Source organism: Dermacentor silvarum, chromosome 8 (assembly GCF_013339745.2).
Source record: "Dermacentor silvarum isolate Dsil-2018 chromosome 8, BIME_Dsil_1.4, whole genome shotgun sequence".
NCBI lineage: Eukaryota > Metazoa > Arthropoda > Arachnida > Ixodida > Ixodidae > Dermacentor > Dermacentor silvarum.
The window spans coordinates 126,901,778-126,923,959 of NC_051161.1; the positions used below are offsets into that span (position 1 = coordinate 126,901,778).

The following is a 22,182-nucleotide window of genomic DNA, read 5'->3' on the forward strand; positions in this document are numbered from 1 at the left end:
AATTGGCAAACAGAAGTGCAGGCATCATTATGCAGAGACTTGTTCTCGAAACTGTATTAATCAGAAGAAAATTGTCCTTATGACTAATATTTCTTTTAAGACTAGCATTGTAAAAGACCATCCGTCATGTCGCACCACTTAGACCGACCCGTCATTTTTGTAGACACCCCTCGCGCAATGCTTTGCCAGATGTTATGTGACATAGTACTGCTAAAATGCCACGCATAACAGTTTTCTACATGTCCTACATGATTTCCAAGGTCACATTGGGGAAAAAATGGTTCCCTAAATACACTGGTAGGGAAGCTTTGCTTAGTTAAAATGAGCTAATAAATGGAATTTCATTTGTTCATAATACAGTTTAATCCACTTATAAGAATACTTAAGTGCCAAGCAAATTTCATGAGGTTTCAGAAAGTTAAAAAAAAAACATAAGGGACAAAAATAAAAACATTTTATTAGACAGAAAATTGCGTACACTTATGGCTTTTTTTGTGGCCATGTCCGTCAGCTTTGCCTGCTTTATGCAAAGCTTGCTGACATTCTTCTCCAGGGCATCCGGGTCTCTCGCGAAAATGAAGCACTGGAGGGACTGAATCATCTGCAATGTCTCCTGCGAGAACACTGGGGCAGCCTGCCCAACCATTCCGTCGTTGCCGTTGACACTGTCGTCGTTGTCATCGCTATCTGCTGCTAGCACCTCTGTCACAATTGCCTTATCAGTCAGTTGTTCCAATGTTTCTAATGCATCATCTGCATGTAGAAACTCTGAGTTCCGATGTGCCATCGATGACTGCAGACTGCGTCGTGCATTGCTCGTAATCCGAGGGCAGATCAGCCATTTGCCCTTCTGGCTGCGAGACAAGGAAGCCGGGGAGCCAAACTCGCATCGGGACCATGCAACAAAGACAAACAAAAACACTGAGGCAAAGCAGACCTCTTGTGGTCTAATGGCGCTGTTGGCCAACTTGACGCAGTATAGACTCTTGTGTGAAAGGGATACAAAAGAGAGCTGCGCGAGGTGGGCGCTTGGTGTGCACAGCATGTAGACTTGTGAAATGGCTCAGATTTAACAGTTACCAATAACGCGGCATGGGAACATTGTAGCAAGCTTTTTATTTTACCATAGAGCATTCGCAAAAGTTTAATCCCAGCACCTCCACCAAATGTAACGGGTAGAAAATATATGTATTTACAATATATACAGTCAGAAGGTTGTAGCTCTGGGTACCACCATCTACCGAGTTCCGAGACACTTCAGCCTCTTCTTCACCAACCAACGTCATTTTGTTCATAGCAGTACAAACTCGTACATGACAATATATTATTGTAACAGGTACTGTTAGAGTGGGTTCGACTGTAGATTGTTTTCTTATAGCCTGTTTAATCCTGATGAGGTTAAGCAGTAATTGAAAAATGACTTTGTTCTGACCATTTTTTTCTTCTTCTGAATGTCGCACTGACAGGAACTATCCTGCCTGATTGCCATCCTATTTGTACAACCACAGGCATGCTACAGGACTCGGGTCTGGTGCTGCGGAAGGGCTTCCGTGCCCCACAGGATGCCGACGGCATGGCCCTGCTTCGTGCGGCTGGTGCCATCCCGCTGGCACTCACCAACATCTCGGAGCTGTGCATGTGGTGGGAGTCTTACAACAACTTGCACGGACGCACCAACAACCCCTACGACAGTCGCCGCATTTGTGGCGGATCCAGTGGTCAGTTCGTGCTTTTGCTCTTGCAGCTGCGTGTTTGTTTTGTTACGATAGCATCAACTGTCGCTTGAGATTGTCACAGACGGGCAGGTAAAAGGATGATTTACTAGTAAAAAGAACTTGCTGATAAGTGTGATAAACAAGAGATAGAGGTTTCAGGATCTCTGTAGATCACTTCTTCACATTGAGCCAGTAATTGCAAAATTCAGTGTCACTGCAGATATGCGAGGGCACAAATGGCACCATGCCTCAACACTTCAAGCACTGCAGTTGCCTGAAACCTGCATGAAAGCCTTGGTTCGATTCAGGCTTGAGGAAACAGTGGACGTTTGCAACAGTTACATTGGGAAAGCATTTATTATATTTGCAACTACTAGTCCTTTGAGCTAACCAGTAACCAATTTGAGTTAACCAGTACAGGCAATCAATGAGAAATTCCTTGAAGAAAATGCTCTAGGTTAACAGGGTTCTAGCTACAAGTGGCTGCGGTGTCTGCCATGGCAATACATAGAGAACTTCTCATGTGTGGGAAAATGCTGGAGAAAGGCACCAATGGAGACTTTGCACTCACCACTTGCTGGGAATTGGAGACCCCAGGCGAGGTCAGTGGGTGTCTCACTTGGTAGCACTGGTAGCGCTTGCACTTCCTGTGTGCAGCCCACAAGAGAAAGTACTCTTTCTCTTTCAAACCTGCTGGCACAGGTAATACTTGCTGACAAATAACCATGCATTCTGTTGAGTGCACTTGCGGTAGTTCGGATAAAACCAGATCTAGACACAGCCATGGTCATACATGTTTTTGCTATCTGCTTTGCTTAAGAGGGAGCAAACGTATGGAAGTAGTGATGTAACAGCATTTGCTTCTAGACTGGGGGTAGCAGCATCTTTGGGCGGCGTTAGGCAGGGCCGGGATTTTGTAGCGATGCCTTTCCGGTAATAATGCCTTTTCGCGCTTATCGCGCTTTGTCAGTGGTCAGAGCGACGGTCTGCTCGCGTTATCAACAGGATCAGTCGGCCGTGAGCGGTGGATGACAAGACTAGTATGGAATAAGTCATACGTCATCGCTCAGTGTTTCTTCCCTCCCCAACAAAAAAAGAAAAGAAAAAAACAATATTTTAAGCATGCAGATGCAGTTGCTGCCAACTATGCATAACAGTGAACCTCCAAGGGTTAAATGTTCAATTCAATTCACGTTTATTTTTAACGTTTATAACCTGGAAAGAAGTATAGGCTAAAGGCCAAACACCCCTCCATCACATAAAACAGCAGCAGTTCAACAACAATGCAAGAAGGCAATGAGAAGTTATATAGCAGTAAGGCACGTAAGCAAGCAATAAGGTTGTCTAGCCCATTCCATCGGCCAACTGGGCCCTGTCAGTGTCTGCTTCATACCAGGCCCGTAGCCAGGTGCCCCCGGGGGGTTCTAGGCCCCCCCCCCCCCTCGAAATTTTGATCTTTCCGTGCCCATGTCCTACAACGCTGTGTACATTGGCCGAACGGGCCGCCGCGCAAGCGACCCGTAGCATCGCACAAGAGCAGAGGATGCCGCACCTGACAGTCGGCTCTACGCACCACCCACTTCACGCTGTCATGCCGTCAAGTATTAATAACATATTATTTTTTAAATTATAATAATTTACATACTGCGATCTTTACCAAAAATAATTTCTGAAAAATGGGTGCTTTCATCATATAGTCAAGGTCGTCGGCAGGTGCCCCTCCCACCGAAAATTCATGGCTATGGGCCTGCTTCATACATTAGGTTCTGCATTGTGACCATACAATGCAGCTATGCTGACTACATTAATCGATGTTATCGAAGTTGTTAATCACGTTGCAGAAAGAAAAGCGGGATCACAACGATGAGTAAGAGCCTAGTTGCGGTGCCCTTGGCAGCAATGACTGCATGAATGCAACAATGTCAACCTAGCAGCATTATGTGCTATGCTGACTACATTAATCGGTGTTATCGAAGTTGTTAATCACGTTGCAGAAAGAAAAGTGGTATCACAAAGATGAGTAAGAGCCTAGCGGCAGTGCCCTTGGCAGCAATGACTGCATGAACGCAACAATGTCAACCTAGCAGCATTATTGTGTCGTGTAAAGTTTGCAAGCACCTGCTTGTGAACATCCATCCTGTGCAAAAATTGATGCGCAACCAAATTATATCTCTTTTTATACACTAGTTGTATAACATTCTTTGATGCTTTTGAAAGAAAGTGATCGTTCGGTTTCTGTGTCCTGCACTTCACCAAACATTGTATATTAATGGAACACATGTTTATTTCTCATCGAGCTTTCTTAGGCAATGTCTTTTCATTCTTTTTAGGAATTTGAGAAGTGTGGAGGATTTCCACCACTCAAAAAGCATTTTCGTATTTACGTTTGCCTTTTAGTCATAGTAATTCATATTTTAATGGCGCAGCAGCCATTGCTGCGATCATAGAGTTTCACACTATAAAACCTAGAGGGAAATGTGGCGCTGCTGCGCTGTGGTATGCAAGGGAATGCCGGTATGTTGTGGATTCGGATTGGCATCGTTCTTGAAGAGCCAGAACGCCTTGAAGACACGCCTGGCTAGCACCGTTCCGTCTGTCACAATGATTCATTTCCTGATAAAACAGGACGTAAAAACTGCTTTAGCTTTATTATTACACAAAAACATGTTTTGTTTAATTTTGAGGACATACTATTGGATGCACAATTCTATGAAACCTAAAAAGTATCAGCTGGCCGCTAAAGTTGGAGGGCAGACGACAAGATACTCGCTCGCTTTGGAACAACTTGTCGTCTGTTCTTGCTTTTCATCGCTTGATGCTGCATTGTAGGTAAGTAAACTTTATTGAGAGATGTAATATGGCTGAATGAAAGCCTTTTATGTAGATTTTATTTTAAGAACGCGTTATTTGTGTAGCCATATCCAGATTTTAGACGAAGCCTCGTACAACACCAGCCAACACAAGCCTCGCAGACACATATCCCGTCATTCCCATGAGGGCACGGCAGCCCAGAAAGAAACTCGCATAGACGGTGGCGCCAGTTTACCCTCTAGGTGTTATAGTGAGAAACTCTATGGCTGCGATAATGTGCCAGGGCTGAATATGTGAACTCTGACTGACTTCTGCTGGTGCTAATAACCAAAAGCAAGGGGTTGTAAATGAAATTTAAATGACAAAGTACAGTATCAATCAAATTTGCATTATTTGTTGAACTTGTTTGTTTGCTTGTGCCCTGTCCGTAGTGCACTTCTGCAACTTTAATGCTACAGCTCTTTTTGCCACATGGCACTATCACCACGCACAGGGGGTGAGGGAAGCCTCATCGCTAGTGCTGGCTCCGTAATTGGTGTTGGAACTGACATCGGTGGCAGCATACGGATGCCGGCATTCTTCAATGGCATCTTTGGCCACAAGCCAACAAGAGGTGAGACACATTTTTCTGTGTTCCGACATTGCTGCCTGCATTTTCTTCATTTGCACATGTCAGGTTACTCTGTGGCATTGACATCCTGCAGTGCACACTGCAGGATGTCACTGCTGGGCCTTCTGTGACCACTTTAGCCTGAAGCCTTACCTGCAATAGTGCGGTATCCTGTTGGTATTGCATTGTGGCTGCCAGAAAGATCTTTTTTATGCCATTGTGCTTAGCGTATTATTGTAACTGTAGATATGCTGTCTTGTATCATGTGTCCGTCTCCTTTTATTATGCGAGTTCATGTATCCTGAATGGGGGCAGGCCAGGCGGTATTCAGACAATGTTAATGGAAGCCGCAAGGTGCACCACCACACAAAGGTTGCATAAAAGGTATAGAGAGGAGAGGCACTTGTCCTGTCATTTTACTTTTCTGTGTTTCATCTGTTGCTTCGGTTAGCCAAAGCGAATGTGTCTGGGTTGATTCTTAGGATTGCATACATAAAGGGGTCAAAGCATGTGTTCGTGCACTCCACATTGCATAGGGATGAAAGTGGTCACAACTGCGAACATAAATGTGCTCCCCCGCGAAAACTGGAAAAAAAAAAGAAGAAAAAAACTGCTTGTGTGCAAGATGCGTAATTCACTTGCATACAATGTGCACATGCTACGAGACATGGCACACATGTGCCAATCATCTCAAAGAGCTACTTTGGTGTTGGCCTGAGAGAAGTATGTATACAGTTGTGGCTTAATGGTTAGAGCATCTGACTGTTCTGCTTGGAGGCCAAGATTCGATCCCACCGTCAGACACATAATTGTTTTTATTAATTTCTGTGCTTGAGTTATTCAGCAAGACAGCAGCAGCCATGATCAGCAAAGTCTGGAAAGGTTCACTAGGAAAGTCTCTCGTTTTAATAAACCTACTTGGCATGTCTATCGATTGTTTGCGTTGTCTGACGGTGGCTGTGCACGCTATCTTCAGGGCTGGTGTCCAACAAGGGCCAGTACCCACCGGCACGCGATGACTCCCTGGACGCCTGCCTCGTGGCTGGTCCCATGTGCCGGTATGCCCAGGACCTCGAACCCATGCTGGCCATCATGGCGGGACCCCGTGCATCCCTGGTGTCATTCAACACTGAGGTACGAGAAGAATCGAGAGAACTGAGGGGCACGATTTTGTGTAGTTACGACGGTACGAAGCACACGGACGATGGAGAGTTTTAGCTTGTCCGTAACCTTCTTGCCATTTACGGATGACAGAGTTACCAGAGCCGTGGACGACAGTAGCAAAGCTGGCGGCGACATCTTGTGATGCTTTGTCCAATCACAAAGTGCTTGCAAAATGTTTGTCGTGCAAGTGTCCTTGTCAAACGAAAATTGGAAAAGGACTGCATGTGTACGATTATGTCACTACCAATGCTTTACACCAGCAATTAAGTAGAATATGATAGGTCACTTCAGTACAGTAGAATATCGTTAAACAGAGCATCATGGGACCGAATGAATTAATTCCATTTAACAGGAGTTGCGTTTACTGAGAAAGATGAGCAAGGGTGCAGCACTGTGTGCATACACCCTCTTAAAATTGTTTTAAGGAATTGTGAGCACCATGAGGTGAATGTAGCTGATAGTTTTTCAAAGAGCAGAAAAAATTATAACGTGTTTTGGCACAGCATTCACAAAATTTATGCAGCTACTAGTCACTGTGCATTAAAAGATGCATCAATTTTTGCTTGCTTCAGTCCTTGCCACCACCTTTTTTAGGATTGCGTTCTCCTTAAAACACAAGCTTTGCACGAACATTTCAGATCTTGGTTCTTTCTGAAAAAAATTTTTGAGAGCCTGCACAGCTAATTCTGCTCCTTGAAGTGTGGTAGCTTCTTCTGTGGTAGTTACCTCTTGAGTTGCCTCCTCTTGCTCATCTTCTCCTTCTTTGTTGCAGACCTCTGCAGCAGCGTTTTCCACTGTGTTATCAGGGCAAGTTGCAACATCACTGTCAATGTGTATATACTTCTTGCACATACTTCTTTAATAAGCCCTGCTTTTCAGTGGCATCGTCTTCACTATCACATTCAGGCAAATCCAGCATGTCGGAAGGCTGGACGCCCGAAGAAAATCCTGCATGCCTGAAGAAGTTTGCTATGGTACTTGCTGTCAATTGCCTCCAGGCATCATAAATGAAGTAAATGGCACGAACAGTGTCTACCAATTCTTTGTCCTCATTCATGCGTACCAGCATCCTCTGCAGGAGACTTTTGTGGAAGCAGACTTTGAGGGCCTGGAGAACCCCTTGATCAATGGACTGTAACAGTGCTGCAGTAATGTCCAACAGGAACTCTTAACTGAATTGACTTCAGTCCAGTTACAGTTCCATGTCCAGGGCTGTGGATTCACTTGCTGAAGAGAGCCTCCATCGTCCACACTTTCATGTTTGACTGGTACACGATGGGCAAAGCCTTTAAAGCAGCGAGGATTCTTTTACTTCCCTATGATTACAAGCTTCAACTTGGCACTACCAGACATGTTCGTGCCAACGAGAACAGTTAGACTCTCTTTGCTAAGTTTTCCGCCTGCACACCATTCACTTTTAAGGGTGAGAGATTTTGACTGCAGGAGCTTAAAAAAACGTGCTTTGTCATCCACATTGTAGATATCATCTGGATTGAACTGATGCAGGATCTCCAGAAGCACTTGTGCATGACAATCATGACATGCAGTGACATCAGCTGCAGTGGATTCCCCTGAAATTGTGCGGAAAACGAGGCCATTTCTTTCTTTAAACCTCGTCAACCAGCCTTCGCGGCTCAAGAAGGCCTCATCCCAAGCTGAAGAATTAAGTTCTTTTGCTTTTGCATGTCTTAGCGGCTCATTGATGCGGATGTTCTGGCTTTGGGCTCTCCTCAGCCACAAGCCCAGACACTTCTCCAGCTCTTCATGGTTGGCGAGTCGTAGTATTTTCCTTTGAGGCCCGAATTGCAAACTTTCGAAGGTGTCTCGCAACTTCTCTTTGTCATGCAGAATCCGTGTTAGGCTGTTGTTCGGAACCACGTGTTTCATCCCGAGTGTCAGTTTCGTATAAAAGCCGCTGTCGAAGTCATCAATGATCTCCACTTTCTTCCCCAAAGCAAGTGCATGGTGTGCACGCTTCTTTGTCACCATTGAACTTCTCCAGCGTTCACCAACTACAGAAGTGAGAAAACTGAGACGTGGCAGTGAGGCCCCTAATAAGGCCACCACAGCAAGAACTAGGCTTATTGTGAAGACGGGGGCGATGCCTCGTAACCTCACCAGCTTTCATTGGCTGCAGCAGTGAGAATGACGGAACCCAGACCTATACCCAGACCACCACAACATGGACCACAGTATCGGTGAAGAATAAAAAACATGGGTGCGGAGCACAGCCGGAACTGGAAAAAGTTTATGCTCAAGGCGATGGGTCTTACAAGAAGTTGACGAGCATGACTTACCAACATTTTAGTTCTATTTTCGGCTACCGTATTTTTCGGTGTACAGGTCGAGTTTTTTTTTTTTTTTCTGAATTTTTCGGGTGCGGTCTTATGGAACAGTGCGACTTATATACGTGTTTTTTTTTTTTAACTGTCGTCAAAATAGGATTGAATGATATGGCCACGAAATGCGCTGGATTGACTTCCTCTGGCAGTTGCTATGGATTGTGTGCACGCTATGGACGTACCGGGTTCTTCTCGTGATCGAGTCCCGAGCGCCGTGTAAGGAGGACAGAGCAGCAATGCAAGCAAGCTGACCGCGAGTCGACCAACCCCGAAGTCGCCATGTCTGCAGATTGCTTTCAAGATATTGCGCGTGTCGCTGCACAAACTACGCAGTTGCTACCAAAGTACGCCCCCTCCCTCCCCCGCTGCCTTCTCGCTTTCCTCCCTTGTGCGCCATTCGGCTCACCGTCGCATGCTTTCATTTGCACATGCAGCATATGGCACGCGGGGACAATATTATCACCCTTGGACTTTATACGGAACATTGCAGGGACCACGATGGCAGAAATGCAGTGTCCATATCATTGCTATCGCAATTATATAGACGGTTTCATCCAGCGCCACCGCGCTCTGGCAACGCTGTGTGCCGGCATCCGGCGCCCTTAGGAAACTTTCAGTAGCCGTTCTTTTTGCTCATTTTTTCTGGTATTTGTTCGCTCACACGCTCGTCCTGCGCATATTCTGTGTTATTTTTTGGGTATATCGATATAAGTGCGACTTGTGGCATTCAGTGTGTTGCGTGACGGTGAGTAGCATTTGCAGCATCGACTGTTTTCATTACATTTACTCGTCAACGGTGTTTTTCAAATCTGGGAGCCTACCAAGAGCTCCCAGATTTGCTCTGCTCACTTCATCCAAGGTACGTTACTACGTGGAGTAGCCGGACTGCTATAATTCTGAATAATAAAAGTGCTACAGTGCAATTTTTCTGGCCATATTTCGTGTAACTCACGCTAGAGCAGCTCGACTCTCGCCCCGAGTTTGCCCGCTCGTCCAGTTTCTTGCCTCGGCGTGGATCACCATGCTACGAACATGAGTTTAAATTATTGTTTAGCGGGTGCCGTGCTGCCGCCATTTTATTTTAATGTTTTTCGTATCTGGGGCACAAGTGCACTTCTGCAGCTTTACTATCTAGGTACATGTGCGCATTGGTTTATCATGTTTAACGTCCCAAAGCGACTCCGGCTATGACGGACGCCGCAGTGGAGGGCTCTGGGTAATTTCGACCACCTGTGGTTCTTTAACGTGCACTGACATCGCACAGTACGCGGACCTCTAGCATTTCGCCTCGATCGAAATGCGACGGCCGGGTCCCGAACGGCGTCTTTCGGGTCAGCAATCGGGCACCGTAACTGCTGAGCCATCGCGGCGGCATGTGAGCATTCGTATCGGTATCGCAGAGCAGAATCGCAGAAAAGTTAGCGATTTCCGTGCATGCATGTAGAAAGTTTTGGCCACATTCTAAAAGCATTTACGAATTAACGGAGGCCAATTATGGATTGCAATCTCGTGCCCAACACTTCAGCTTTCATTTTGTTAGAAGTGTGGTAAATTCGTGAGCATTTAAGTTAGTCCCATTTCAGTCGACCTAGGCTTCTTGCCCTAAATGACTTCTCAGAATGTACAGTTATTTGTGAATGCATATTGAAAAGCAGAAACAAGGCAGATGACGCGGAAAACATGTGCATGTACGTACACATGCACAGCTTACCGCTTCATCCTCCATCTTGCAGCAATAAAAGTGCCATTGCGAAATGCAAAAACGCCCGTGTTCTTGTGTTGTAGGGCACGTTAAAGAACCCCAGATGGTCAAAGTTTATCCGGAACCCTCCACTACGGCGAGCGTCATAATCAGAACTGGTTTTGGCATGTAAAACCCCAGAAAGAAGAAAAAGTGCCCTATAATGTTTTTCTAGTTTTCGGCAGTCCCATTACCTGCCTTGAAGACAACTGTCTACGTTCATTGCATGTCCTCACTAAGATGCCCCGCTTGTTGCTCCGGGGTTGTAACTGAGGGAAGGTGTTTGGAGGCCAACGAAAATGAAAATCGCACGACATCATCGTCCACTGAATCGGGCAGCTCTCTGCCTCTAAACGTCAGCTTTTGGTGATACCGATCTTTTGCTTCGGTGCTAAGCGCCTAAAGTAGTCGCTCGTCATCTCGACAATATTCACAATGTAGAATCAGCTCATCACAGATTCCACCAAGCAGAGCAAACATCGACACGCCGGCCTCACGTCGCACATGCCTTCAAACAACATAACCGGAAGTGCTTCTAGCTTTCCTAGCTTTCCTCCCGGAAGTTCCGATGGGGCAACCAATCAGCGGCAAGCGAGGTTTGTGTGTAAACACTGAAACCGTCTATAGGAATGGCACCCATACACTTGTGCGTGACCCGCGTTCATGAAGTGAAACGTCACTAAGTTTTTTTTTTAATTGCTTACCGAATGAACAAGTGCGACTTACGCACCGGTACGACTTATATACTTTTTTTTTTCGGAAAAACTGCCCTTTTGAGGGGGATGCGACTTATAGCCCGGAAAATACAGTACATTTATACACTGTGATGTGAAAATTTTGGTTCCGATTACTGGAGGTTCTTTTGCATTATCTAAATACAAAGCCAACCAATTGAGGGGCAGTTCTGTGTAAGCAATTTATGTTTACCGAGATTTTACTTTATTAGCCTCATGTGCTGTCTGCTTAAAATTCTGCGTCACAAGATGTCGATACCAATGTTGTTGTTGCCGTACACCTCTCTGGTAACCTGGTATTTTGCAAACACTGATACATTTACAAACAAGCTTAAACTCTCTAATGAAGCTAGCAAAAGCATGGGAAACTAACAGGTTTATTTAATTGAAGTGTAGAAAGTTGTAAGGAAAGGGGAAAAGAGCTTTCGGCAACACCATCATGGTGTAGACTTCAATCACTGTATCGGCCAGGCTGGAGCTTGTGTCTGTGCTATGTGACTTCACTGACCTCTATCCCTCTAAAGTTCATGACTTAACCATTGTATCGTTCCGTTTGCTGCAGGTGGACTGGTCCAAGGTGACAGTGTACTACATGGTTGATGACCTGGGTGGCACCCTCTGCACACCTGTCCACCCTGAGATGAAAGAGGCCGTGCGTAAGGTGGGTTGTTTAGGCATCTCGTTTAACTGATGCTTTGTTTTAGATGCGAAGCATCTTATGGTCGGGGGGGGGGGGGGGGAGGGGGGGCTATGTCACTCCCTCCCTCCCTCTGCCGTGCGGCGTCCACACCCCTACTGCGCATGCGCATCCTCCTCCCCTTGTCTCATCTCCTCTCCTCCCTCTCCTCTCTTTGTCTCATCTCTCCTCTCGGCATTCCTCCTCTGCTCTCCGGATTGCGCAACGAATGGCAACACCTGTGGCTCCGTGCGCGATAATGCGAAGCAGCTTAGGTTAGAGGTGCGATGGTAGGCGCCCCAGAGGCACCGGCAACAGTCACCAACACTGCACGCGTTTGGTGCGAACGCGGGCAAAACGCCGACGGCGTCGACAACAGTTCTGCGCATTGCTGGTGCTGCTGCATGTCCAAGTTTATCAGCTGATAAAACTACTTTGAGTCGACCCCATGGCTGCTTCATATACTACTCGGGGTTCCCCTACGGGAAGGTGGTGTAATTTTTTTGTGTATGGGATGACAATTTGGTTGCACAATAAAACACAGAGTCTCGGTAAAGGTCTCGGCAAGCAGACACTTGTTATAATCCTCGGAAGGATGTTCGGCTCCTACCTGTATAAATCAATAGTGTAAGCTACAGCCTATTGCAAAGAGGTAAAGATCAGTCAGCTGTTGCTAGTGATGCCTGACAGGTCTTTACTTTCTTGCTATAGACTGTACCTATCAATACTAATAGGGATAATTGGTTCGTTAGTGTGTTAAGAAGCTATAAATGCTAGCACAGCTACGTTAAGTACTAATACGGTCCATCGAAGATTTAGATGATAAAAACATGATGACATTTCTTGCATCCTCAGCATCGGCTCGCTAGCACACAAGCTTACAACTGGAACTCGACCGAATTTACACTCCCCTTCAAAGTTTGGACCTGCACTTACCGTGCCATCTTCCGCGAGAGATATCACGAGCTGAAGAAGTGTTTCTATGCCGCCTGTGTGTTTGGCAAGGCCTTCACAAACACCTATTCATTTTGCATCGGGATGGTCGACAACACTACATGCGACAACTGCAGCAGAGAAGCGACAATTGCACACCTCCTTTGTAAATGTTCTCATTTCAGCGTGCCTAGAAAAGAACTCTCAAGTGCATTAGGAAGGGTTGACTATCGCCCTTTGTCGGAAGCGAGTATTCTCGAGACACTGGGCGAGACCATCCTCAGCACACCAGGCATTGAACTCATTGTTGTGCTTGAGAACAAGTGGACTGAATAGCAGACATTGAGGAGTGTTGTGTGCTACATTGAATTCATGTACAGTTTCTACCGAGTAGCGACCTGACTCCCTGTGTTAAAAAATGGGGGGGGAGGCATGTGCCTTCTTTGTCTCCCACGGAGCTCACGAGAATGGTTGAAAACATTTCAATAATTACCATATGTTGTACTCTGATAAAATGGCCAGACTAATAAATGGCCACACACGTGTTGTGCAAATCTAAAGCAATTCAGAAGAAAATATGCAGCTCAACCTTGACATAATGAAAGTGGGTTAGGTGGCAATTTGCTTCGTTATATTGAAATTTCATTATATTGAAATTCGATCTTTTACGCAAATAAGTACAGTCGCCAGTGGATTTTTCTTGCGTGGAAAGGGGCCACTAATTTTTCTCAGTTATTGGTCAATTGGAAAAAGCAAATTTGAATGATAAAAAAAAACTAATTTTGTTGAATTTGAGAGTCCGTGATGGTTTCCTGCTGTGTCGACAATATCTTCACACCGGCTGTAAAAAGCAAACCCAGCCATGCTTTTGCATCCACGCCGCCCCCGCAGATAATAAGTGTCGCCCACAGTGAGATGGCGCTATCACGAAAAGCGAACGCTTCGTCTGCTTCTCGCTACAATGCCTCTCTGAAACTAGATTTTTCACAACCTCTAGCAATAAACGTGTGGGAAGACAACACACAATGCCATGCCATCTGTGCTCATCTATTCTTTGCACTGTGGGGATGCGCGACTCTCAGGCATCCCCTGATGTTGTTTTCCCCGCATGGCTCGTCTCCTGTAATCTGGCGTTGCCGCGTAGCTTTAGGGCGGCACATTTGCAGCATATTACGAGAGATGGCGTTAGTGTTGCGCTGCTAACGCCACCTGACGGCGGGGGGTTACGCGGGCGCAAAAGGTGAGCGATGCAGACGGCCCGCGCGTGCGCCGATCCACGCTTCGCGAGACCGTCTCGCGTGGCTAGGAGGAGGGCACCAGTATGGACGAACACGGATCGTTCGAACGCGCCACCGTTCGCGTGACCGTACACGTGAACGACTAGGTGATGGTGTCATAGCATGGGGCGAACCTATTCGCTTGCTATCCAGTCGCGGTGAGTCGGACTTCCTTGATTTGTCGCACGCCCATGTTAATGTTCTATGCATAGTAATTCGGCTAGCGTGTATCAGTGTACTGAAAGGTGCAATAAATGCCCTTTTGATTGTTTGCACGACTGTGTTGTCGTTCCTTTGTCCCAAGAGCACATGTGAGACTCCACAGCACAAACAGCAGATTACTTCTAAAACAGGGTGCGTAGGCTGTGTATGCACTCAGCCATGCTGATAGCCTTGAGCCTCCATGGCTGCGTTAGAAAAGGAGACACTCTCCAACCTGTCCTCCCCCTCCCCCTTGCTCACACGTGGTTGATCGCGTTACCGTTTCCCTCCCCCCTTTCGTCTTGCTTGTGCGGGAAGATGGCGCTCATCAAGCCACCACTTTTTTTATCTTATCCTTGCACGCTTTCACTCGCACCTAAAGCATACAGCCACAGGGCGCGATAGGATCTTATCACACTTGGACTTCATATGAAACGTGACTCTGCTCCTCCTCAACGGTCGCACTATTTGAGAGGTGTGTTTGCAAGCAGCCTCACTAATTCAACCATTTGGCCATCTGCGTTCACAGAAGCTTTCATTTATTATCTCGGTATTCATTCGTGACGAGGGTGAAATTTAATTATACTTAAATTGTGTATACACACACTTCGTTATGTTGAGGTTAAAAATATGTGGTGTTCTATGGACAAGAAGTTATAAAACATTAAATACAGTGCAGTCCACTTATAACAATATTGAGAAAAACTAGAAATCTGATCGTTATAACCAATCATCGCTATATCTGGACTGCCGGAAAAAAAAATGCCGAATATAACTTTGCAGTCCCGAAACCGAAACTGCCACTTGGGATAAAAAAATTGACGTTGTAGAAAGTAGGCCATGAAAAATAAAACTTTTATTTATACCTCTAAATAGTGTCTCAGTCGTTAGGCACGCAGAAATAGAAATCTGCACTTGCTTTCGCGGAAGTTTCGGATTCACAACTGCCGTGTGCATTGCGTCCATCTGCTGCGCGTACACTGGCGGCTATAATTTAGCGTGCATGAATTCAATGAGCGACTCGATCGACAACGTTGCACTTTGGTTGAACCTTGGGGTTGGTGTCAAAGACGGGCTGACTGGCCATTGTCAATCTCGTCGTCACTGCTGCTGCTGTCGTCGCCTCCGTCGCACAACGCCGCCTTCTGTCGCGACGATCGCCATGTCGGAGTTCTCTTCGCAGAACGAGGCAGCACTATTTGCACTCAGAAGCTCCTCCATCGAAGCACCACCTATTCCATCGTCAGTAGTGACCTGCTCCCAGAGTTCGGACACCACCGTGTTGGTTTTGCCCATGAGGGTTTCGTCATGCCGCACGAAGCCCGCCTTTTCCGTTGACCGGCATGGACACTGCTTCTAGCCTTTATGATTATGACGCTCCTGGCTTTCATAATCGTCGATATCATCCACTGCGCGAGCTCGTACTTCGAGTCTTGCAAAATTTGCAGCTTCGTCTCGAGAGACGCAGCTTTGCGCTTTGTCGGGGCACCTCCCGCTGCTTCCACGGTGCATTTCCACGCTCGCTGAGAGAGGGAGATTTAAAGGGAGCGTAAGCCACGCAGGCGCCGCTTGCTTATAGCTTTCTCCCCCCTCTTGCAAAATCAGTTTCGTCTCAAGGGGCGCACCTGCCGCTGTTTTTTTTTTTTTTGGAGAGAGCGCGCGGCAGGGAGCGCAGGCACCCCTCGCCAGAGGAGGCGTTGCCTTCGCTTATCGCCTTTCTTCCGTCCTCTCCTCGCGCGACCACCAGTGACGCAGAGGCGAAGCAGCTGGCGCCATCTTGTGCACGCTGCACCAACTTGCGATGCTCTCCGTGGCTTTTGCAATCGGCGCGCGGGCAGAATGCACCGCGCGGTAATGACGGCAGATACGAACTCGCGTAGGCAAACTTTTCACCCCGTCTTGGTTAAGGGCAACGTAGGAACGCAATTTTCACGATTATTCTGCATGAAAAACACCGCCCAGAAGCAAAATTTCAATCGTTATATCCGATATGCGCTTAATAACATATCGTTGTTTTTTTTTCTCATAGCCCTAATGCATAAGTTGATACTCTTAGCTCAACTCATCGTTATAACCGATATATCGTTATATGCGGTATTGTTATATGTGGACTGCACTGTACTACCTTATATTGAGTTTCGTAACATTGAAGTTCGTTATATAGAGGTTTAACTGTACATGCGTGCAAAGCCTTGCCCTTAACCCTCGCAGGTGGCCCGCTACTTCCGTGATGCACATGGCAGCCCTGTGGTTGAACTGGCACTTGAAGAATTCCGTTACTCAGCCCAAATCTTCACTGCTCGGCTGGCTGCTGCAGCCGTGCCTTCCTTCGCCTCGGAGCTGGCACTGCTCAAGGTGAGCCTCACTTTTCTCTCCAGTGAACTTAGTGTGAATGTAACATTGTGAATTCGGTATGGCAGTGAAATGATATTGCTACACGCGTGTGGTATTTGGTTGTTTGAACGAGGCGCGGGCACCATCACTCAAGAAAAGAAGAGGAAGAAGGAGCTGGGCTCGCGGTGTGAATCTAACCGCTGAGCGCTGCAACCACTGTTGTAAATACAACCTGTAAATAGCTGGTTACTGACTCGTCCTTCGCGTAACATTCTGGTGGAGGTGGAACGTTCCCCGTCCTCGCCACGGAGCTCCGAAGTGGCCGCACCGTCATCTTCCGAGCCATGGCTTCCGATGGAAACACCTCGTCGCCACCTACACCTGCGGCGCCAACCACAACGTACGTTACGGTTCCTAGTCTCCGTGATCCTGGGACATTCTCTGCCCAGAATGGCATTGACGTCGACGACTGGCTCAGCATGTATGAGCGTGTTAGCCGAAGCCACCACTGGGACCCTACCATCATGCTTGCCAATGTGCTGTTTTATCTGGACGGGACACCGCTTGTCTGGTTTCGCACCCATGAGGTTGAGATATCCAGCTGGGACACTTTCAAAGAGCGGCTTCGCGACCTATTTGGCAACCCATCAGGTCGCCACCAGGCTGCGCGAAACGAGCTTGCTTCCCGTGTCCAGTCGTCGACAGAATCGTATGTCTCCTACATACAGGAAGTGCTCGCGCTTTGCCGGAAAGTCGACGAGCACATGTCCGAGGTTGACAAGGTGGGCCATATCCTAAAAGGCATCGCGGACGACGCCTTCAATTTGCTCGTCTATAACGACGTTTCTACTGTCGAAGCCATCGTCAAAGAATGCCGCCGCTTCGAGGTAGCCAAAAGCCGCCACGTCGTCCCACAGTTTTCCCGGCTCCCAAACATTCCTGCCACGTCCTCTTGCTCTGCTCTTCCTGCCACACGACCATTTCAAGAGAACGTCACACGTATCGTTCGCCGTGAGATTGAAGCGGTGAGTCCGGCCCCCCTTCATCCTCGACCCCTCGACGGTACCTTTGACCCAGCAGCCCCTACTATTTCCGTTATACAAGCGGTTGTGCGGCAAGAAATTACAAACCTTGGCATCCCTACCGCCTGCTCTGTCTCCCGACCTGATTCGGCACCGATTCCTATGTCCACCACCTTTAATGACCAGTATTTCGCTCCCAGACCACGCAATCCTGCTGAATGGCGAACACCTGACAACAAACCGATCTGCTTCCGCTGCCACCGAGTTGGTCACGTATCCCGTCACTGCCGCACCACCTGGATGCCGCCGTACTGGAGCTCATTCCCTGCTCCTCGCCCATACGCCGACGCTCGCCGTTACTCCCCTTGCCGTCCGTACCCTACTTCTGATGTCCCTGACAGCCGCTCCTCCGGGCGACCGCCGTCACCTCAACGCCGTCGCTCGCAGCTTTTCCTCGCCACACTGCCGGACAGAAAACTAGGCCATGCAGCTCTTGGAGGTAGTGCTGCATCACGTTCGTCCTGTCCAAATCCTCCGTTGACGTTCCTCACGAACACGAACCTAATTGAAGTAGATGTAGATGGTGTCCCGTTGACAGCATTGATTGATACTGGAGCCCCAGTGTCCATAATGAGCGCTAACCTATGTGGTCGCCTCAAAAAAGTTCTTACGCCTGCCGTCACTCGAGCCGTACGCGTTGCCAATGCCGCCACTGTTGCCGTCTGTGGTATGTGCACTGCTTGCGTAGGAATTGCTGGCCGCCAAGTTCCAGTCCTGTTCTCCGTGCTGACCAGTTGCCCTCATGACCTAATCTTCGGGCTCGACTTTCTGATGACGCATTCTGCCCTATCGACTGTTCCACCGGTACGCTGTGCCTTGAGCTTCCTCTTGTTTCCGACGTTCGCCCCGAACAACCGAACACCCTATGCACTACAGCGTTTGTTCGGTTACCTCCAAAAGCCCTAACCTTCGTCGAATTCGCCTCAACGGCAACCGTGCCTGATGGCGACTATGTCGTCGCCCCTATTCGTGATGTCCTCCTGGTGCGCGACATCTCTGTGCCACACTCCGTCGTTACCCTTGCCGCTAATCGGATGTGTCTCCCCGTTGTCAATTTTGGCTTGACGAAGCAAGTGTTACCTGAAGGCATAGCGGTGGCCACGCTCCGGTCAGTGACAGACGACCACATCACTGCTTTTGCAGCCGACGCGTCTCCAGATCCTCCTGATTACTCGCAGGATGCCTTGAACCTCGACGGCCCATTACGTCCCATGGTCGCTCCGGACCTCGCTCCTGGCCAAGCAGCCGCCCTATATCGCCTTTTGCTTTCCTATCGCGACATATTTGACACTGACAATCGCCCACTTGGTCAGACGTCCCTTGTTAAGCATTGGATAAACACTGGTGAAGCTGTTCCCATTCATCGCCGACCGTATTGCGTGTCCACGGCAGAGCGGCAAGTTATTCAGCAGGAAGTCAACAAGATGCTCGCCAAAGGCATTGTTGAGCCCTCGTCGAGCCCTTGGGCATCGCCAGTCGTGCTCGTCAAAAAGAAAGATGGCACGTGGCGTTTCTGTGTTGATTACCGCCACCTAAACTGAATCACTAAAAAGGACGTTTACCCGTTACCACGAATTGACGACGCTCTTGATTGTCTTCACGGTGCCAAATACTTTTCGTCCATTGACCTTTGATCTGGTTATTGGCAGATTTCCGTCGATGAGCAAGACCAAGAAAAGACCGCTTTCGTCACTCGAGATGGCCTCTACCAATTTAAGGTTATGCCGTTTGGTTTATGCAATGCCCCTGCCACGTTCGAACGGATGCTGGACTCTCTGCTTCAAGGTTTCAAATGGTCAACTTGCCTTTGTTACCTCGACGACGTCCTTGTGTTTTCTGCTACGTTTGAGACGCACCTTGAGCGCGTCGCAGCTATCCTTGAAGTCTTCCGCAAGGCTGGGCTCCAATTAAAGTCATCGAAGTGCCACTTCGGGCGCCGACAGATTACAGTGCTCGGCCATCTCGTCGATGCTTCCGGAGTACAACCGGACCCGGAGAAGGTTCGAGCAGTAACAGCTTTTTCTGTACCTCAGTCTGCCAAAGACGTCCGGAGTTTTGTGGGGCTCTGCTCTTATTTCAGACGGTTTGTGAAAGATTTCGCAGCAATCGCTCGACCACTCACTGAACTTCTAAAGAAAGACGTGCCTTTTACGTGGGGTTCCCCTCAGGCTGCCGCATTTTCACGCCTTATCACGATTCTGACAAATCCACCGATCTTGGCCCACTTTGACCCGTCCGCACCTACAGAGGTCCGAACCGATGCCAGTGGTTATGGGATCGGCGCAGTCTTAGCGCAACGACAACACGGACACGACCGCGTTATAGCCTACGCTAGCCGGCTCCTGACAACTGCAGAGCGCAACTATTCGATTACCGAGCGCGAATGTCTTGCTCTCGTCTGAGCTATTTCAAAGTTCCGCCCATATTTATATGGCAAGCCCTTCTCAGTAATCACAGACCATCATGCGCTGTGTTGGCTTTCGTCGCTCAAGGATCCTACTGGTAGGCTCGGTCGTTGGGCTCTCCGACTACAAGAATATCCCTACAGAGTGACGTACAAGTCGGGACGCCAACACCAGGACGCAGATTGCCTCTCTCGCTACCCAGTCCAAGACCCGACCTCTACGTCTGATACTGACACCGACGCCTGCGTTCTCTCTGTTTTTCCACTGGTCCATGTCGCCGACGAGCAGCGCCGTGACCCGTCCTTGCGTATCATCATTGACCGCCTGGAATCGTCACTTGCCGACAGCTCCCTTCGCTTATTCACACTTCAAGATGGCGTACTCTACCGCCACAACGTTCACCCCGACGGCCCAGCATTACTCCTTGTGATCCCTAAACACCTTCGCTCGGCTGTTCTCCACGAACTTCACGACCTCCCCACTGCCGGTCACCTCGGTGTGTCACGTGCCTATGACCGGATCCGCCGACGCTTCTTTTGGCCAGGGCTCGCTCGCTCCGTTCGAAGATACGTAGCTGCGTGTGAGAAATGCCAGCGACGCAAGACACCGTCGACGCTCCCTGCTGGGTACCTTCAACCAATTGACATTCCCGCGGAACCATTCTTTCGGGTTGGTTTAGATTTACTTGGTCCTTTTCCTCTTTCTACCTCTGGGAACAGGTGGATTGCTGTGGCCACAGATTACGCCACGCGCTACGCCATCACCCGAGCGCTCCCTACAAGCTGCGCCACAGATGTTGCCGATTTTCTTCTACGCGACGTGATTTTATTACATGGAGCTCCGCGACAACTTCTCACAGACCGTGGCCGGACATTCCTGTCAAAAGTTATCGCGGACATCCTGCAGTCCTGTGCCACGAGGCACAAGCTATCCACGTCATACCATCCACAAACGAATGGCCTCACGGAGTGTCTTAATCACACTCTCACAGACATGCTCGCGAAGTATGTGTCTTCCGACCACACTGACTGGGACCTCGCTCTACCGTTTGTCACCTTTGCGTATAATTCCTCGTGCCACGACACAGCCGGTTATTCGCCATTTTTCCTTCTGTTCGGCCGAGAACCAGCACTGCCCCTCGACACAAGCCTCCCTGTTCACGCAGCACCCACCAGTGAATATGCACTTGACGCCGTCGCCCGCGCTGCCCACGCAAGGGAAATTGCCCGTGACCGCCTTCTGCACTCCCAAGAGAGCCAACGGCGTTTGTACGACCAGCGACACCGCGACGTGCACTTCCCGCCTGGTTCTTTGGTGCTTCTATGGTCTCCGTCGCGTCAGGTCGGCCTGTCAGAAAAACTGCTGTCTCGTTACACAGGCCCCTACCGAGTGCTATGTGCCGTGACTCCCGTCACCTACGAGATCGCCCCTGACGCCCCATCTGCTTCCCAGTCCAGTGATATCGTGCACGTTACACGACTGAAGCAGTATCACCCTCCCAGTGATGACATTTAGACGCTCCGGGACGTCGCTTCTGACGCCGGGGGATTATGCTACGCGCGTGTGGTATTTGGTTGTTTGAACGAGGCGCGCGGGCGCCATCACTCGAGAAAAGAACAGAAAGAAGGAGCTGGGCTTGCGGTGTGAATCTAACCGCTGAGCGCTGCAACCACTGTTGTAAATACAACCTGTAAATAGCTGGTAGTCTTACTGACTCGTCCTTCACGTAACAATATTGTTTATTATTAAAAGCATACCTTCATATTTCGTGAATGCTCGAGGATATGAAACATATGGCAAGCACTTTGGCATGCTCAAAGCCTACAGTCCAGGCCCGTACTTTTTAAAAGTTCAGTAGCGCCTGCATGGCCTTGAAACTTGATTGAGTGTCTGGCCAAGGGCCTAAAATAACGTCCTCCGACAACGGTGGGCTGTCGAGACGCGTAAGGTCATTATTTAACCTTTGACGCTCTTGCACGTACCTAGGGCAGTCACAAAGCACATGACCTATAGTCTCTTTGACATTGCACAATTCACAGTCTGGAGACTCGGTGCGTCGCATGAGGTGTACGTATCCGCGCGTAAACGCTACCCCCAGCCTTAGTCTGTGCAGAAGACTGGCACAGCTGCGTTGAAGTTTCGGTGGTAGCCTAAATT

The 22,182-nt window shown here is 48.4% G+C and overlaps 1 protein-coding gene across 4 annotated transcripts in view; it reads left to right on the forward strand.

The window, feature by feature from the left end:
- Positions 1-22,182, forward strand: part of LOC119461680 (fatty-acid amide hydrolase 2-A) — a 111,578-nt gene that overhangs the window by 16,506 nt on the left and 72,890 nt on the right. For all 4 annotated transcript variants that reach the window (XM_049671881.1, XM_049671882.1, XM_049671883.1 and 1 more), the window contains exons 3-7: positions 1,509-1,718; positions 5,020-5,139; positions 6,113-6,270; positions 11,680-11,778; positions 16,416-16,559. In XM_049671881.1, coding sequence (XP_049527838.1) covers positions 1,509-1,718; positions 5,020-5,139; positions 6,113-6,270; positions 11,680-11,778; positions 16,416-16,559 — 731 coding nt within the window. The remainder of the gene's footprint in view (positions 1-1,508; positions 1,719-5,019; positions 5,140-6,112; positions 6,271-11,679; positions 11,779-16,415; positions 16,560-22,182) is intronic.